Source organism: Lampetra fluviatilis, chromosome 2 (assembly GCF_964198595.1).
Source record: "Lampetra fluviatilis chromosome 2, kcLamFluv1.1, whole genome shotgun sequence".
Classification (NCBI taxonomy): Eukaryota; Metazoa; Chordata; class Hyperoartia; order Petromyzontiformes; family Petromyzontidae; genus Lampetra; species Lampetra fluviatilis.
Genome location: NC_136276.1, coordinates 16,277,838 through 16,297,174, shown reverse-complemented (window position 1 = coordinate 16,297,174; position 19,337 = coordinate 16,277,838). Strand labels below are relative to the sequence as shown.

At 43.8% G+C, this 19,337-nt stretch overlaps 1 protein-coding gene across 4 annotated transcripts; it reads left to right on the top strand.

Moving 5' to 3' along the window:
• Positions 1 to 463: 463 nt before the first annotated feature.
• On the top strand, positions 464 to 14,590 carry PPP1R1C (protein phosphatase 1 regulatory inhibitor subunit 1C). Of its 4 annotated transcripts, none has more exons than XM_078871093.1 (8): positions 464 to 1,053; positions 1,974 to 2,031; positions 2,662 to 2,714; positions 3,414 to 3,492; positions 4,295 to 4,510; positions 5,560 to 5,658; positions 7,236 to 7,376; positions 12,628 to 14,590. In XM_078871093.1, exons 1-8 carry the CDS (start codon positions 973 to 975, stop codon positions 12,684 to 12,686), a joined length of 786 nt encoding a protein of 261 aa, XP_078727219.1. In that variant the 5' UTR covers positions 464 to 972; the 3' UTR covers positions 12,687 to 14,590. The 4 variants fall into 4 exon arrangements, with proteins under 4 accessions (XP_078727219.1, XP_078727209.1, XP_078727238.1 ...); XM_078871083.1 differs by having other exon boundaries at positions 2,659 to 2,714; XM_078871112.1 differs by having other exon boundaries at positions 465 to 1,053; positions 2,662 to 2,690.
• Positions 14,591 to 19,337: the final 4,747 nt, after the last annotated feature.

The window sequence follows — 19,337 nt, the reverse complement described above, 5'->3', positions numbered from 1 at the left end:
AGAGATTTGAATTTATATTTTATCTATTATAATCCTTAGTTTCTAGAGCCAGATTAAGTACATTTTGCTCGAGTAGATGAGGTGACAAGGTAGTGAAGCGAGTGTGTGTCTAATTGGGGGTGAGACCTGTTGAAGTGGTTTTGCTCGATAACACTTTTTCTCCAGTGCTCTTGGGATGAAAGCGGTGTTGATGGGGAGTTGAACAATGAGGCTGAGAGGGAAGGAGAAAGTGGGTAGTGATTGAGCATGAGAAGCAGTGCACTGCCAGCCAGCTTATTCCATAATGCATTATCACTAGTGGTGCTCATTTGTCAACGTGGCTTGCTGACAAAATATAAATTATATAATGCTGTTTTCATACGAAGGAGTTAATCATAATAGTTGATGTCAGTGTGAGGTCTATCAGCTGCTAGGCCATATGCGTCTGCTTTGAATAATTGATAACTGCCAGCAATTTCCATTGAAAGGGCGAGGCTCTGTCAGGACGCTGCCATTGTGTGGAAGTTTCTGGACCATATTTTTTGTGAGGCTAAACTTCAATCCGTTGCACTTTAAAGGCATCAGCTGCGGGTGCTGTAATTGGGTGCAAAAGGAGTGGGCTCAGATTTCGGTGCTGAAATCACACCTGCTTATAACTGTTATGGCAGACGGGTGTCCTATTTGCTTACTGATGTGCGGAAACGTAATCCGATGAGGTGGGTGGTCGGGGCGGATGGCGAGGGGAGGATGTGGGTGACGTCAGATTCGGATGTGTGTGTGTGTGTCCGAGCAAGCAGCGTTAATATCTTAGTCCTCCGGGGGGGGGGGGGGATTAGCCTGCCCAAGATCGACCGGCTGGGAGAGGTCCTCCGCCAATTGTGGATGAGGACCCAAAGGCAGGGCGCTCTCAGAGGCCGGCTGCCGGGCACGTGAGCACCCCGGGCAGCAGCGCCAAGCCGGGGTGAGCGTCCGCTCCTCTCGCCGGATTTCACCATGGAACCCAAAAGTCCGAAGAAGCTGCAGTTCTCCACGCCAGCCGTGCACGACCACTTGGACCCAGACTCTGCTGAGCAGGTAAACGGCCGTGCTTGATGCCGCCACCTGTCTAGGAGGTGGAAGGGTTGGGGGGAGAGCAGGAATATCTCAATTCTAGTCTCTGCCATAAGTTGGAGATTTCTGCTGGCTTGCCATGGTTTCTCGAAACCATGTGAGATTAACTAATATATATGTACGTATGCTGAACTTCTTTTGCACCGTAGGTAGCCAACCGTGCTAATCGTTTGTGCAACATGCGAGTGTAACGTGGAAGGGTGGCACTAGTTAGTGCTCTACTGGTATTCAGAATATTGCGAGTTCAGACACCGTTCGGGGGCTGGTTCCGCTCAGCATCCCAGCGGGGATTCGTAAAATAAGTATATAACTGGAATGTTGTCAGTGGTCGTCATCTACAGAGACTGTCCCCCTGTTACCAGGGGTATGGCCTTTCAATTGCTGGCGCAGTGGATTTGAGTGGTCATCCAATTGATAATATAATGGAGACAATTTGGTCATTTGTAATAATATTGTCACTGGGTGGCATGGACGTCTGTATACTCCCCCAACATGTTTTGGGTATGGCAAAGAGAGGCAGCATGTTTGGATAACAATCGTGGCATGTTTGAGTCTGCCTTTTTCTCCCTTGAACAAGGTGACATGCTGGTTACGCGCGTGATGAAACCTTTAAATTCACAGCAGCGCACACAACGTAGGTTCAGTTCTGTTAGTAGCCAGAAGTGTTTTTTTTTATAACTGTTGTATAGTACGGTACGACTCTAATTGTCCGTGACATAGCGGTGGGTAAACATTGTCGATGCTCTGTCATCTGGCCAATAGCCGCCGGTAACCATTCGCTAGTGGGACACTCCCGACTTGAAAAGTGTGGCTTGTGCCCCTGGCTTAATGGCACGTTAAGAGCAGTGGGTGTGTGCTGTTCATTAAATGCAACCTTTTTGTAGATTCGAAGGAGACGGCCGACGCCTGCGAATCTTGTTCTGACAAATGCCCAGACGTCAGGTATGTCCCGCTACATTATTGATGTTCTACGGCAGGACACTACCTACTTTTGTGTTAATGAATGATATATTAGATGGTGAAATATTAATGCAAACCGTGATTTATAATCCAATATGCCAAAATTAGGAAAACAAAGACATGTTTGAGGCTCTTCCATTGTTGAATGGGAGATGACTTAACATTGGTATACCAGGTTTGTTTCAAGATGATAATGTTGGAATTTTCACCCTGGTGTCGTTTACTGTAGTACTTATCAGGCAAGAGTTAGAATCAAGTATTGTGGGGCAATTGTAGGAAATGCTGATAATTAACTTCAAACCGTTGTCCTATTGTATCAAATGCAAGCACAAAAAAATTCCACAAAACTGCGGTGGCTACTGCAGAAGATAGCAGCTCTTCAATTAGAAATACTAAATATTGTGTTCAAAGGATTGTAACTTTAATACGAGGTGGGTAATATAAAAAATAAAGTTCACATGACCTTAATTTAAATGTGTAAAAGAAGAGCTAATAAGTAAATATAGAAAGGTTCCTTTTTTAAACTCAATTCTGCCTTTTGTCTTTAATGCGATGTCTGTGCAGAACCTTGCTAAGGGTGATTTAACGTTTTCCTTTTTTCCCGTACAGCAGAAGAGAATAGAAACCAGGAACCGCAGACGGTAATGGTCCCAGCGAGCCATGTGGTGATAAAAACTACGGTTTTCTTATTAGGGTTTGTTTCACAGAAATTGCAGTGTATTAACTCACAGAACATATGATGCAAAGATAATGTAATTGATCTAAATGTTGGTCCATGCACTGTGTGCGTGTGTTGAGTGAAGTTGGGGTGAGTGGTGGCATCGATGTGAGTGCACTGTGCTATGAGGCCGGCGACCCGAGTTTGATTCGCACTCATGGCCAACACCGGTGACGAATATCTGAACCAGGTCCTGAGCCTCCTCGAGGTGGGCTCAGCCTAAATGAGTACCTGGTGCAGCGTGTAAAAAAATATCACCTTACCCCCTTGTGTGCCATGCCGGCCTTCGTAAGTGCTCACTAACAGCACTTGCCCCAACTGTCTGTTTAGCCTTTTCGGGAGATCTTTGTCTTTATTCAGTGGATTGGAGGTGCACAGAGGTTTAGCGATATTGGTTTTATTCTTTTTCGGGTACAATTGCATTGTCAATATTTACCTTGGTTTGAGTCTTCTCTCAATATGCTTAACTGAGCATATACAGTTTGTCAACATCGCTAAGAAGGAAGGGGCAGTCTGGTGTGTTGTGTCTGCTTTGACATGGGCTCACTGACAACACTTGCTCCAAAAAGTTCATGAATGCTGAGAGGGGACCTTTGTGCTTGTGTGTGAGTGACTGAATTCGTTCAATATTTTTTCTGAAAAAAAGGTGTTGGAGGTACACACCGCTCCAACTCCATCGCCAAAGCAGAGGAAGCAAAGTGTTTACACACCTCCTATCGTTACAGGTAATCAACAAGTGCAAAACTTAAGCAATAGAGCCAATTAACCTAATTGCATATTGTCCAAACTCTGACCAATAAATCTAGGGCTTAAAATGTGAATATCAGGGAGGAAGCTTATGAGTGTACCGTTTGTTGTTCAAATTCAGGATTGCATGAAATTATTCATATTTTCGTTTCATAATTTTCCTTTGCAGTAAATATCACATGCCACACTAAAATAAACGCAGCTTGAATATATTCAAGCAAATTAGCTTAGCATCCGTAGCCAAAGCTGTAAGGGCGTGGCTGCCTCGGTTCTCAGATGTGAGGAAATATTAATATCACATGCTCTATGAGTTTGTGCCAAAAGAACACCGTTTATACATTATGCATGAAAATGAGCCCTTTATAGCCATCGCTGCAACCGAAAAACAGCCAAAGAATAATTAATCAGTATACCAGTTTTTATGAAAAACCGACAATTTGTTTTATTTTCAGTTATCAGACATGCTGAATATAACATTTTAGAAACTACCAAATTCACATACGTATGTATGTACATGGGATATGACTGGTATTATGAGCCACATACCACACACTGAAATAGCATTTTGCTTGAACAATGTACTGCTTTTAAGTGGTGCGAAAGAAGTTCAACATACCTACATACATTTTAAATATGCCGGAATGATGATAATAAGCTATTTCAAAATCTTACCCATTTCTATGCATAACAGATTCTAAACTAGCGCATGCATGGGAGTACAGCACAGCAGCACGGCAGAGTGTTCCCTATTGTAACCCAGGAGAGTTTCTGCTCCTTTAGAGCTCCAGTGCCTCCTGGACTGGCACCTGGACACCGGGGTCGGAAAAACCACCGAGCCCCTGCCTGTCGATCCCTTCCCACCATCTCCTTCTGGTGGAGTGGAGAGATTGACGCTGGCCAAGCCACCGCCGGGCAGGGCCACGTGCTGCTGCAGGCCTAGTGGGGACGTGCGTGACAACGGGGCGGCAAGTGCCGCGAAGCAGCCTGCCCGAGCAGGTAGGCAGCGTTGCCGTGAGGATGCTGACACTCGCTCGCACTGGCGTCATGGACGCTGCTGCCTATGGCATTGCTGATTGTCTGCAGCATCCCGTATTGTAGAGGTTCCACACGTGGTTGTCGCGTGCGCAGCTTGCACCGGGACGCTTTCTTGGTTGTAACAGTTAACGCTGTTGAAACTTGCAATGCAGAGGTCGCCGATTCGACTTCATTCTTCCGGCGTGGCAGTTGGAACAATGCGGAAGGTTTCTTGAAATCCCCCACGCCTTTGTCCACCCAGCAGTACGTGTACACCACAGTTAGATCGTTGTGTGTGGTGGGGTAAAGTGTGGGTACTCACACCTCCTTCCAAAATGTCTGACCAGAGTGAAAGAGTAGGCTAATATACCTCTTTAGAGGGGCTCTCTGGAGCTTGCTCTGATGATGGAAGCCTTCTACATGCAGTGGTGTAACCAAGAAATTGCAGGGCAGCACCTTTAACTTTACGCCTGCTTTGTGTGTACCAGCGCCCACCTATAATAGATGAATATGGAAGTTAATCCATGCCCATTTCAAAATTCAGTATAGTCATCCCCTTGCTCAAATGAGCATGTAGAAGTGCTCAGTTCTATCGAACGGTGGTGGAAATTCCATGTTCCTATGTCATAGGCCAGTCTGTCCACTGCACAATCAGTGTTGATTTCTAACAAGGAAGTACTGAACTCAATTTGCAAGTGAGATTGCGAGCTAAATTGCTCCTTTTCAGGCCTTAGTCGATTTACTGATGGATAAAGGCCTCTGCACGGTGTGGCAGTCATGGCAGTTGTTTGACCGTACTTTATCACCATTGGTCGGTGTGGGTTGGAGAAGTGGGAGCACAGAACTGGCCTTCACGCTTCTTCTCTAACCCGCACAGACCAGCCCGGTGAAGTATGGTTAAACAACCCCAATGTGACATTGCACGTCTATAAAGACACGCGCGCACATTACACGGATCACCGCACACGGGCACACACGTGTAATGTTCCTGCTACTAGTACCTGCTTGGCAGATTCATGAATGTGATGCAGACGGCTTGACAAGGAAACACAAGGGCGTGGCTGAGAAGAAGGAGCACAATTGGCCAGATCCGGCCAGGCCAGATGGCGAGGGCAGCACTAATGGCACAGGTGAGGGGGCAGTGGGATCGGGTGAGGGGTAGGCAGTGGAGCGAGGGGTGACACACTAATGGTTGTCACTGATAATGCTGCACTTAGCCCATGGTGCCTGAGCTAGGTCCAGCTGGGACAGATCATTAAGAATTGTAACCCAAAACCCAACCAGCAAAAACACCCCACACCACTTTCTCCCCCCCTCCAAATTCCCTTAATTCTGGACTGGCCTCGGTCATGGGATAGATCAGTGATATTATTATTGTACGTGGGTGAGCTTATAAGTAAATTCTGTGATTGTGACATCTGTTCACTGTGGTTTCGTTGGTTTATTTGTTCTGCAGTGTTTAGGAGCCCACGGTCCCCATAAACAATTGCGGTAGAGTAAGGAAATACAACAATGTATCATGCATTTTGTTTAATGGGTTTTTTCTTTCATTGTGGATAGCTTAAGTTACATACATTATTTGCGTAAAAGACACATTCACCCCTAAGAAAAAATATTTAAAATTTGTATATATATACATCCTAATTATTTCGCTTACTTTATGATTCAACTGTTATCAGGATCTAGAAATATTTGTTTTTATTATATAACTGTGCATCCAAAATTACTTTAAATTGTCTTCAGCATTGGTGGCGATGAAGACCGTGGCTTAAAACGTGCATCCGGAATGATCGTTGGAATTTGCCATGTACAGTGCCTGTTTTATATAACTGTCCTAAATTTTAAGCTAAAACCGAAAAAAATGTAGTGCCGTTAACTAATTTATGGAAGGTGCCTTCCAAATAAATGTTAATTATTATAGATTTTTTACAAATAAAATTGGTAGAATAGTGATACAGTGACTGTCTTTAGCCTAGTTATTTGGCTTTGACTAGCGTGGTGAAACATCGTCAATTGTACCCCCATGGCCGACCCCAGCAGTGGCTTGATAAAGGGCTTTGCATTATTTCAAATTCTATAAATGGCAAACTGGTTTTTTTTGTGCATTAGTGCAGACCACTAATTGCTGGTGCCTTGTATACATAATTTTCTTGTTTGTTTAAATGCAATGCAATTGCGTGTATACCAGTCATCCTTTTGGGACAATTACACTAACACTCCCTTTACAAACTGTGCCCTACTTTGCTGCTCTATAAGAAATTAAATAACACCTCCAAAGTGTTGTTTATTATAATAGACTACTTTGAGACGACTAAATAATTCAATACACGTATTCATTAATTTGCCTTCTTATAAGTTGACGACACATTTTAATATGTTGCACCGGGCGCTAAATCTGCATGACAAATCATCAGAGGTCTTAACCGGGTACCCGATACCCGTACCCTACCCGATACCTGGCTACCCGTACCCGGCCGGGTACGGGTACGGGTACCCATTTGCGACCCTGGTGCGGCCGGGTACGGGTAAGGAATCAAAACCCATTTGCGACCTCTGCAAATAATCCAGCAATTATCTGCGATGTACAGTTATATTACGATAAAAGCTATTTGTGAGCTTCGTCACAAAAACCATCCACGAAGGGGGGACGCTCCAGTGAATTCCCCCCCGTTCAACTGTCCCCTTTCCCCGCTCGGTCCTCCTTCAGGCTGCAGTGCGGTGGGCCAGAGGGATTGCGCAGCCTCGCTCAGAGACTCCCAGCCAAGTGTCGCCAAAACGGTGGAGCCTGAACTCCAAAAACCTCGACGCAAGGACACGCCCGTTCACCGCATCATCCCCCATGTGCCAGGCAAGCTCGCGCCAAGCAGCGCACGACCGTTGTCTCTAGCCTTGTACAGTCTAACTACTCCAGACTATCATGAAGTCACTTGTATACGGAGAGTAGTATCTAGAAAGCCACTGGAGCTATGCATGTTTAAAACGAGATCGAAAAAACAATTTCTTTAAAACTGCTTTTTTGTGTTTAGTTTGTCCGTCCCCCACTCCTCCAATTGGCACCGTTGGCTACGTGTGGTGTGAAAGAAGTTCAACATACGTACGTACGTGAATATAAATATAAATAATATGATTTACAACTTATTTGTGATATTGCAGTCAAAGCTGTGATCTCGTGCCACCATGTCAAGTGTGGAGGTTTTGATCTCTGTGACCATGGCAGACCCGCTTTGCCCACCTGCACAATGGATGTGCAAATGGGCTTGCTCTGTGCTGCCAACCAATTAAAGCTTAGGGGGCTAGGTTAAATCGGCAACTTGTGTGATGTGCATTAAACTTCAGCAATGGGGAGACATGGGTGGCCAGGCAGCATGGTGCTAAACACACCATGGTGCTAAACACACCATGCTGCCGGTGATCCGCGCAGGTCTTTCAGAGTTGTGCTCTCACAGCACTTGCCGCAACAGTCTCTGTAGGCCACATGGGTAATCTTTGACTTTGTGTGTGCATCACTCAGTTGCTGGCCACACCACATCTTGTGTATCATGCTCACCTGAAGGAATGTTGCATGACAACATTTGCATCAACAATCTATTCGGCTACGCAGAAGCTATCTGGCTTTGTATGTATGTGTGTATTTTATGCTTCACATCCTATCAATTATGATGTGTGTATATGCATATATATATGTGGGGGACGGTAGCGTAGCTGTTAACGTGCTAACCAGGGCACCAGGGTGGTGAGATGTTAACTCCCTTGCCTGGTATACAAGAGGTCATGGGTTCGATTCTGACCCTGACGTGTAGTTTGCATGTTCTCCCCGTGGTCGCGTGGATTTTTCTCAGGGTCCTCCGGTTTTCCCCTCCACATTTAGAAACATGCGTTTAGAGTATTAGGCTGCTATACGTCTACACATAGGCCACTTAATCGGACTATCATTTGTGGCCAGGTCGCCTCTGAAAAGGAGCTATATAGTTCAGTGGGCCTTACCTGGTAAAATAAAATTTGTTTAGTTTTAGATGAGTTTAGTGCTGTGCTAAAAACCTAGAAATCTGAGTTTGATTCCTTCTCACGAGCAACACCTGGTGTGGTGTGTAGACATCGCCACTGGGGAGACAAAGGCAGTCGGGCATGGTGCTGGACACCTACTCCCTGGTGTACAGTGCTGGCCTTAATATAGGTGCTTGCTCACAGCACTCGCCCCAACAGTCTGTTAAGGATATATAGAAGTCTTTGTATATGCGCTGTGTGCATACCTGCCAATCCATGCGGTTTGCCTGTATTCTTGTACAGGGAAATTGAGTTTTTAGGTGCATATGGCGTACAGCCGTTTCAATACGGGCAAGAATAAATGTGCCTATTTGTTTGTGTTTCTCCCGTGTGATGGGATTTTGTAGGATGAACGTAGAGATTTATAAAGGCACAGGGTGACCAATAAGGTCTGAATTGATCTGTAATAAGGTAGGCACTGATAAGGGGTTGACAGATATGGGTATGGGACAGACACTCAAAGACAGACAGACGCCATCTCTGGTGCAATTAGCTGATTTATGCCACAGCCGCCCCCTTCCTACCAATAAATGGCTTGCTTGCTTTAGTATTGTTTTTTCCTGACACAGAGGAAGGGGGAGGACGCAATATTAACCATTCGTGAGCTGTGCCGGATGCCCCAGCATGCCCCAGCATGCCCCAGCATGCCCACTCCTCGGCCATTGTCTGGGCCACAGCCCAGTAGTTTACCCGGCCGTACCCACTCTGCCGTGCCCATTTGAGGTTGGGGAAAGAGGGGGGTGGAGGAGTGCAATACGGACCCTCATTGGTGGAAATGGTTGTCCATGAATTATTCACGGCGACGTAAAGAAAAAACAGCCACGAACGCCACCACTAAGGAGTGGAAAAGGTGGCATGGCCACTGTCAGGACACAACCCACAGGATGATGCTTCATTATCTGTGCATATGGGTGCTTCACATTCCTTTAAGTTGTGATTGATATGCTTTTCGAAGAAGCATACAAATCACTAAACATAAACAGTGATTTCCTTTGTACGGTCATTGGTAACCAGACTAACTTATTAGTTGATATCACTTGGGAGCCTATTGCTTGAACCCACAATCTGAGAGGTTCTTGTTCTGTCAGCTCATCCGGCTTCATCCAATTTCTGGAGAAAAATCACCATAAACACTCATGTATACTTGAAGTGATGCCGTTGCATCATATGCCATGTAACGCACTTACAGGTACCCATGTACTTTGTTCAATCAGATTGAACACAAATATGCCCATGCTTTAAATGGAACTGTTTTATTAAAATATGTTTCTCGTGGGTTAATATTAACTTCGTTTGGTAGATCTTGGCTCAATAAGTGACTGGTAATTAGAAACAAAGTTGGATTCAGTGGGGCAAGTTATACATATTTATGTAAAAGAGAATGACACCATGGGGTTGCTATTGTTGGGGTATCATGTGAAATACGACTTTCAAAAAGTGATAGCTTTCCTTGATGAAACTACCCATAAGTTACCGAGTAAGGTTGCATATGAAGGTGGTGAAATTTAAAAGGTTGAAATTAACAAACTACAACATGGTAGGTAATATCAGCGGAGAGTCTATATTAAATTGTTTAACATCGTGCACAATAGGTGTGTGCACGTTTGTGTTTTTGTGTGTTTGTCATTAACAAGGTTATCAAAATTTTCCATTTCTCATTCGCACTCTTGCCTGGAGCCGCACTCAGACATTACCTCATCTTGGCTAATCAATTATTTATAAACATTTCCTCTTCCAGCTAAAGTACTGTACAGCTGCACTGGGACTATGATGCTAGTGTGGCTCGGATGGCAAGTAATGCCTTCGCTTGTGCAAATAATTCATGTTTATTGTTGGTTACGTGTTTTCCAGTAATGGGGACCATACAGTAAAATAAACTGCTGAGCACTTATTCCCAAAAGTAATTTCTCAGCCCGTCCCGGTATTAATCTGTGCTATTATCTCTTTTTAATGGGACGATGACAGTAATGATGGCGAAACTTTTTCAATTCGCTTAGAGTTAAATCACGCTTATTCATTAAGGCAATTGCCTAACAAACGTATTATTTTTTTGGATACACACTGTCATTATCAGAATCATTTTTTTCCCCTGCTTCTCATTCTACTTATCTATCTTGCCAGCCCAAAAGCAGCACACTCCAATCACAATAATACAATAATTTATATCTCTTTGTCAATCGACTGCCTGGATGAAGACATCCCAAAACCATGTCAGTCATAGGGCTTGGTTGACTATATTCTTAGGTTTTTTCGGTAAAGTCACGTAGGTAAAACATCAAAATTAATGAAAATAAAATAAAACAAAAATCACGACGTTTCGGAGGCAACACAAGTCTCCGTCATCAGGTGGGACCGTCACAGCCGAATTATTAATTTTGATGTTTTACCTACGTGACTTTACCGAAAAAACCTAAGAATATGAATCCTTGCAGTCACGAAAGCTTCAAATCTAGAATATGGTTGACCATACTTCACCATGCTGTTCATTATGGGTTGGTGAAGAAGGTGGGTGGATGGCATGCCACTACCGGTTCAGATAACTTGCCACTGATATTAGTCGTGGCTGGGAATCAAACTGACATCGCCAGGTCCGTAGCACAATGCAGTAACCACCGATTCATCCCTCATCCCCATGATATGCTACACTTGCATATGCTATTCCTGTCTGAAATGTTTTTTAACCCATGGTATGAGCCTATTAAATGTCCGCATTACTGTTATGCGAATTATAAAGTAATTTCCTCTCGAAGTCCATGGCAGAGTGTCCACTCTGTAACAGTGCCCCCATCTGGATTGGTAAATTATAATCTGCGCCCCTTCTCCCAAAAGCGGAGAGCTGAATGTATGCAAATGTAAACCAAATTTTGAATGTTTAGTTAGGTAAATGATGAAGTCCCATTTAACCTCAATGGAGCCTTAAAACTATCTCTCGCATTGAACCTAATCTTAACAGTGGATGTTTTTCATTTAACTATCATCAATATAAGATGTGTGTGTCTTGTCAAGAGCCTCAACTAGGACTCCTCACCACCAAACATTCACCTATACCCCCCCACCCCCCGTCACTCCAATATGTACACTAATTTCATCATCACGTGTCTCCTTTGTTCTACCCTCTTTCTTGGGTTTCATTCCATTTATAGTTGTCAATATATCCCTCCCCAAGTCGATTTGTTTTATGAGTAATGATTACGATGCCTCGTTATTGTCAATTCACTAATCAATCCCGTGTGGTTTTTTTCATATTTATCCATGCCATTCATCTTTCTGTGAATCTGTGGAGTGGGTTTTCAAATGTTTTGACATCTTTATTATTGTGATAATCGACCACGTGTGTGAGACGTACATTGTGTCCGACTCTCCGCTTCTATCAAAATATTGCATAACAATTTTTCTCTTCAGAAATGATCTCACTTTCTTTCCAATGACAGAATCAATTGAACAAAATAGATTCCTCCTACTTTGTCTATTTCGTTGAATTTGTATGAAGCTGTTTCCAGATCAAATTGCATGCATATATCAGATTCTCTCCTTAGATGTGGCTTTTTAAAATAACGATGTATTAATTTAAAATTAGTAAAACAAGGAGAGAACATAAACTAAATGAGCAGAAAAGACGAAGTACATTTTTTATCCTGCAAATCTTTTGAGGCAATTCATTTTGAAAAAGGAATTCATACTGAAAACTGCTGTAATGTAAGTTTTACGCTTCCATCCAACAACAATGCCATCATATTACCGAGTACCTTTGTTACCACCGAGGCAGAAAGTTTAAAGGGTTTTGGGGCCTTCCATAAATGACGTCACGCACCTGGGGGGGGGGGGGGGTCAGACAATTGTGACGCCGTGTGCCGAGGGGGGGGGGGGTCAAAAATCGTCCAAAATCGCGTGAAGTCATTTATGGACGGCCCCTTGGGTAGCTAGGTTCCCAACTCCATTCACTTCGCAAGGTTGTCGCATGCAATTAAATTGATCCACCTGCTTACACGAGTCTCCGTTAATATCTCATTTGTCATGGATTTAAATCGACGATCCTCCACGTGCTTCTGTTGCAGGCGTCAAGCTGCTGAAGAGCAACAACAACGTGACGTTCGTGGAAGAGGACAGTGATTAGGCAAACCAGAATGTGCCACAATATGCAAGGCCGAGGGAGAGAAGAGCACCTTGTTTAAAAAAGGGTGCATGGGTATTTAGTTTGGAGCCTTCTGATTCTAGAGTTGTGTTCATCGCAAGGAATTTAATTAGGACACATTCAGGAAATATATGCCGAATACATTCAGCATTTTTAGAATTTACAGCACTGTAGTTGCCATAATGAAGTCGTTTTGTGTGAACATGCGAATGTGTAATTCCAAAGTCTTTACGTGCATTACAAATTTAAATCGGAGTGCCTGTATGTCTTCCTAGGTAACCAAACTGTGCATTAACATATTCCAAACATGTTTATAATTAGTTTAATATTGTTTTGGTCAGCTTTAACTTTGTTCAAAGATAGTACATCCAGCCAGGGAAAAGATCAAACTATTACGTTTGCGTTGTAGTGATGGACTATGTAATGATGCTTTGATCTTCAGTTTTTTTTTTAAACAGCCTTTGTATGGGTAGTATATCTGCAGTAAATTATACATATATCTTAATTAATATGTCTTAGTCAATCCACTACTGGATGAAGGCCTCCTCAAGTTGTGTCGGTCGTGGGGGCTGTTTTGCTATACTTCATGTTGATGAGTGCAGATTGGTGGAGGTGGGTAAGGGGGGGATAGGATAGGTTCAAATATCACTCGACACCGATGATAGTGGTTGCCCATAATCAAACTCAGGTCGCTGGGTTTATAGCGCAATGCGTGAACTGCTTCTCCACTGCTCCACACTACAACAGCATTTGGCACCCAGGACCCATTCCCATCTGTGAGCTCCTCCGGCAGGCAAGGCTGCGTTGACTGGGTCACATAGCCTGCATGTCCAGCCACCGCATGCCCAAGTAACTTCTGTTTGGCCGGATAGACAGAGCTAAATGGGCACGACACAGGCTGGAGAAGAGAAGGACTGATGCTGTGCAGGAGGATGTGGAGCTGAGTGGAATTGCCGAAGACTGGTGCCAGCGGTGTCAAGATCGGCCTCTATGAAGGAGGCTCGTGAAGTATGCTTCTAATCAGTTGGAGGCAGTCGCCCTCCCAACAACAACGGAGGGCAGAGGAGCGACGTTCAACAACGAGCCATGTGGCTAATATGCAACAAGTTGGCACAGTCGGGGGCATCGCTGGTGCATCTGCCAGTCATCTCAGTCGGTCAACCCATGGCACCTGGGTCAGTCTCCATGACTTCCTGTCAGCGAGCCTTCGACACTTCACGTGGCCTCAAAGTGCACCTGGGCTGGCACAGGCGCTGTGGTGACCTCAGTCACTTAGTGGCGAATGGCAGGTGTTGCTGTTTTTTGCTTACATTTTCCTTGTAAAATTGAAGTGTGTTCGTTTTGGGAATTTTTCTTCAGGGATACGAGTATTTGGAAGTGGCGCTATAATTATTAAATGCACCCAGTGTAATAATTCATGGTGGATTGGAGCTGTAAGTGGAGTAGTCATTCCGGGTTGAGCTTTCATGCTTGAACGGAATATAAATTGCCGCACTTTCTAAAGTAAAAGCAAAAGTTACAATAAAAAATCATTTTGGTTTTTACAATAGATGACGATGTGAGGAGTGCGAGGGTGTGGTATTTCACTCGTGTACTAACGCATTAATAATCCAGTTGATTGCCATGGTAATGTAATGGTTGAGTAAGATAATGTGCTACTTGTATTGGTTTTATTATTATTAAAATGTGTGGTGTCAAAACTCATGTGATTTATTATCACCGGTGAAAAAAATTTACTCTTCACGACACAACTGTACAAGTAGACGTATGTTGCTGTAACTTTAACTTGGTTAAATCAATAGTACATGTTGAGTACAGTAATATTGTTTCTTGTTTTCATCAAATTAGCCAAAATGAAATAAACAGTCCTACATTTGATCAAAATAGAAGAACAAAAATAATAATGTATTTGCCGAACAATTAAGCCTGGTTTGTCAACATTTATCCCAAATAGTTAAATTGAGTGTTGAATAGCATGTTGTTGTAAGTGTCGTGTAATTTTCATTTTAGTCGAGGGCGACGTTGTGCGATATGTTAGCTTTAGGATGTGGCTACGTTAACTGTGATATCTAACACAATGTAGCTTTGCATTGATCTGTGGCACATTTTAACTGTTTTCATTTAAAATACTTTGTTTTAATTAAAAAAAGGTTTTGTGGGGCACAATCCCAACAGCTCGCACACATAAGCCACTACTTCCAATGATCTTCACGAACAATGTATGTACATTCAAGAAAAGGCTAATGGATAATTAGTTATTGAGTTTTGTGTTATTCAAGTGAGTGTTGAAACGTTATTGTTATCACCCTTTTTTGTTATAGAATTATTAGGCCATTATTCTATGATCGTGGTAATTCCCTTCTGTCTTAATATTTAGCGAAGTCCACTCGTTTTAACAATTGGCCCCGCTTCTTTGATAATATCCACAGTTATACCATCCAGTCCAAGAGCTTTGCACTCTTCCATACAGCGAAGGGCTTAGTTCTTCATGTGTGACAGGTGGAACTTCCTCCTCTTAATATCTATGGGACCCTTTTGCCAGTATAAAGATATAAAATTGTATAAAAGAATTTACCCTTTCCGGCATAAATACAGGTGTTAATATGTTCAAACACCAAATAGACACATTACAAGGTATCAAGTCTGCATTAACCACGCATATTTGTGGTAAAAAAAAAAATCAGACATATATTATTTAATTTATTGTCCTTGAAACGGATTTGCTTACCATCGGTGCTAAACCAAAGGTCACGAAAAGACAAACCGTACAAGGACGAGGTAAACGCCGAAACATTAACATGGGAATAACCTGCTTCACCGAAGCGATCATGACATCATATGATCATGAGAGATGGCAGCAGCTTAAAGGGGCCTTCATCCAGCAGCGGATTAACCACAGCTGCTGATAACAATGGTGATGATGATGTCCGTTTATTTCGTGCAGATGTTTTTATATATATAATACTGTAATTATCAGTTTAGTTGTAGCTAATTGGATAAATTGTAGCCCTTCTAAAAGGGATCTCCAGGGTGACCTCTAATAAGAGGCCTTTCTGGCAGTAGTGTCGTGAGCTAGTAATTGCACATTTGCCTTTTAATTTGCAGCATAAGGAGTGTTCATCGTGTATTTATTTAACAGGGTATGTGTAAATACAGGCTTTTGAACAAGGTATTTATATTGCTACCTTCAAGATTTAAGTGAAACTGTACTGGAACCTTAACCTTACTGAGGGCCGAATAGAACGTCCCAATACCCTTGGCAGGTTACGCATTATTACACACCCCTCGGTACAAAACAATAACATGAAAACTCACGCGCGTTTTCACGGGGTATGAAGAAGCCTTCGCAAGTGACAATAATTACTGCGTGTGCCAAAACTAAAAACGGTGTTACCAAGTCGAAAATATTCGCATCGTGATACTGGTAGGAACCTCCTGGTTACACCAGCCCACGGGATTATTGTGTTCGTCCGTCCGTTGTGCATCCAAAAATGGGAGGGGTGGGGCTGGGTGGAGAGGGGAGGGTGGGGAGGGGGTGGGTGGGGAGGGGCTTGGTGGGGAGGGTGGGGCTGGGTGGGAGGGGTGGGGCTGGGTGGTGCCCTTATAAAACTCAACGTTTAACCTACTCACGCCGGCTTGTGCCCGCCCTCACAGTCGGCCATATTTGCGGAATACACCACGCCGCCGTTGACCCTGGCCATTGCCCGAGCAACCCAACGTTCCTACCAGCTCCCTCCGCAGGAATGTGTTTTAGTTTAAATACAACTCCTATTCACTCAGTCTCAAAGATAAAATGACTGCGAGGGACAAGGAACCAAAGACGAGCGGTAAGGCGGCCATCGGCGAACCGGCGCCAACAAATTGCCCGATCTGTGGTCCTCTGTATGTTAAGATGTTATTGGCTATTAGTGTGTACATGTGGGAGGAAACCCACGCGTTCGACAGGGCAACACTCCCATACAGACGGAACAGGTGGATTTATAATAGTTTTTGGGGGGTTAGATCGCATAAATATAAACGTGTCATTAACCCGCCACCATCTGACGTCGCCAATTAGTAATGTTTGTCGCGTAAACAAAATGTGCCAATTATGACTTCAGCACACCAGTGTTGGAGAGTAAACCCAAAACATTTCAATTTGAGTACGGCGTTTTACTGGTGATTAAAACCAGCATCATCAGGCGATATGCCAAAAATGTGTTTACGTGACAAACCTTACGAATTAGCTGTGTCGGGTGGGTTAACGACACTTATTTTGACGCGTTCTAACCCAAAAGCATTGTGAATATTGGTCGCGAAAGCCTACGTGTGGAACAGGTGGAGTCCACATTTAGCTGTGCCACCTTCTGGCGAACCAGGGTATGGTCCCTCGATGCCCATGGTAAGGGAGTTTAACAACATTTGTGTGATCCATCGATCCTAGCTGCCTCCAAAGTGCTCTAATACAGGCGTGCGTCGTCACCACCACAACCCTGCTAAGATTTTTGCAGCGAAGGATACAGGATTATGTTTGGTCGGTCGCATGTGGCAGCAAAGGTCGTGTGGAATGAAGTCGCAGGAGAGGGTAGAGATTAGGGGCCATATATTTCCCCACCCCTTAATGGCATATAAACACCATATATGCTCTTCGACTTTACTCGAATATCTCGCTGTGAGTCAACTACAAACAAAAACTGTTTTTTGGTACGCGAGATTGTGAATGCTCTTCGAACAAATGATAACTTCACTCCGACAGAGTTAACAGCGCTATCTGAGGTGTCTCTATAAAGGGCAATAAATATTACAAAACTTGGTTTATAAAGGTTGGCAGCATCATATCCGCACCACGCTTACTGACGAATAACCATGTAAGCGACTGGCCATAGCCAGTATTCATGATAAACTAAACTTTTAATTTCATCAGATAACGCCCACTCAGATAAATACCTCGTTTTTTCCAAAGCAACCTCGCCACAAATGTTGTGGAAATGTATCGCAGCTCAATATTGTACTTTAAACGCATGCTTCTAAATGTGGAGAGGAAAACCGGAGGACTCGGAGAAAAATCCACGCTACCACGGGGAGAGAGACACGCAAACTCCAAATATACAGCAGGCGTCAGGGTCGGGATCGGGATCGAACCCACGACCTCCTGTACACCAGGTGAGATGGTTAACATCTCGCCACAGCCGACTCTCCAATTGACATATTTGGCATTAGACGACTGCATTGTGTGGTGTGTTAACATCAGCACTGATCAGACTGATGACTGAGCCTTCTCAGGCTGCATCCACACTAACCCCCATCGTGTTTCATCGTGGCCTTGGTGGCCGTCCATAAATGACGTCACGCGATTTTGGACGATGTTTACCCCCCCCTTCGTTACATGGCATGACAAAAAGTCAGACCCCCCCCCTCAAATATGACGTCACGAAGCTCTTCCCCCCCCCCCAAAAAAAAATTTAAACATGCTTCAAATCGCTTTAAACTATTGTCATTGTAGTGCGTATTTAATGTGCCGCTGCACTCTGATGTTGTAGGAGAAAACATTTATTAAAAATTCTAGTTAATTAAGTAGAACGTGTTGTCTAATGTGCGAATTTTTAAGTGACGTCACATTTCTCAACCCCCCCCCCCCACATCGTCACACATCGTCACAAATGTCTGACCCCCCCATCGGTGCGTGACGTCATTTATGGACGGTCCCTTATCAGGTCGTGTACTCCCGAACAGCACTTACTTCAAAAGTCTACACGTATGAACATGGAAATGTAACACTTTGTTTTGCTTTATTTACCGTTTGATCTATAATTATTCTGTACTTGTTTTGCATTCCCGTATAGTTCAGGGCTGCAGTTATTTTATAGGTAGGAACAACAGGTTCCACACTGCCCACCAGGGATTATTTGTCTGTCGTGCACGAATGCGCTGTCCAACCAAGTTCCTACCTGCCCACTCCGAAGGAACGTGTTTCAATGTTCGTACCCTGTACTGTGCCGTTTTCAGCCAAAAGACAATCTTAAAACTCAACCACTGGGTGGTGACAGAGGCACATTGAATGAAGTGGGGTAAAAAAAACCCTACCGCAGATATGGGATGAAATGTTCTATACTGTACATAAAAGATGCAAATGATGTTGCGTAAAATCATACATGGGCGGCATCTCATCATTTTCATGATGATACATTCTCTCAAAAATCTCACCAAAGTTAGCCACCAAGCGCCAACACGTGGAATATCGTCCGAGGATGCATCATTTGAAGTGTGTACTTCATTGACATTCTGAGAAAGGGAGCGATGCATTTTTTTTAACCGTAAAATTTACTTGAAAATAACGAAATGAGATCCAGCACCATTCACGGTGTTGTGTCGAGGGACAGGGAGCACCCAGGCGAATTGCCGCCTCGACGGACGGTTCCCAGCAAGGGAATGCGCACAGGCGTTCGAAGGGGAGAAGCAGAAACCAATTCAGGGCTCATGTGAGGGATGGATTGGATCGGCAAAATGAGCAGAGGATTTCACGTAATTTGATATATTTAGTTATAGGTATTTATTTATTTATTTCCCCCCAGGCAGGGGCGGTTTCTTCATTAGGGCGATTGGGCGACGCACCACCAATGTCATTCAACCACAGAGTCACGCTAGCCGTCACTG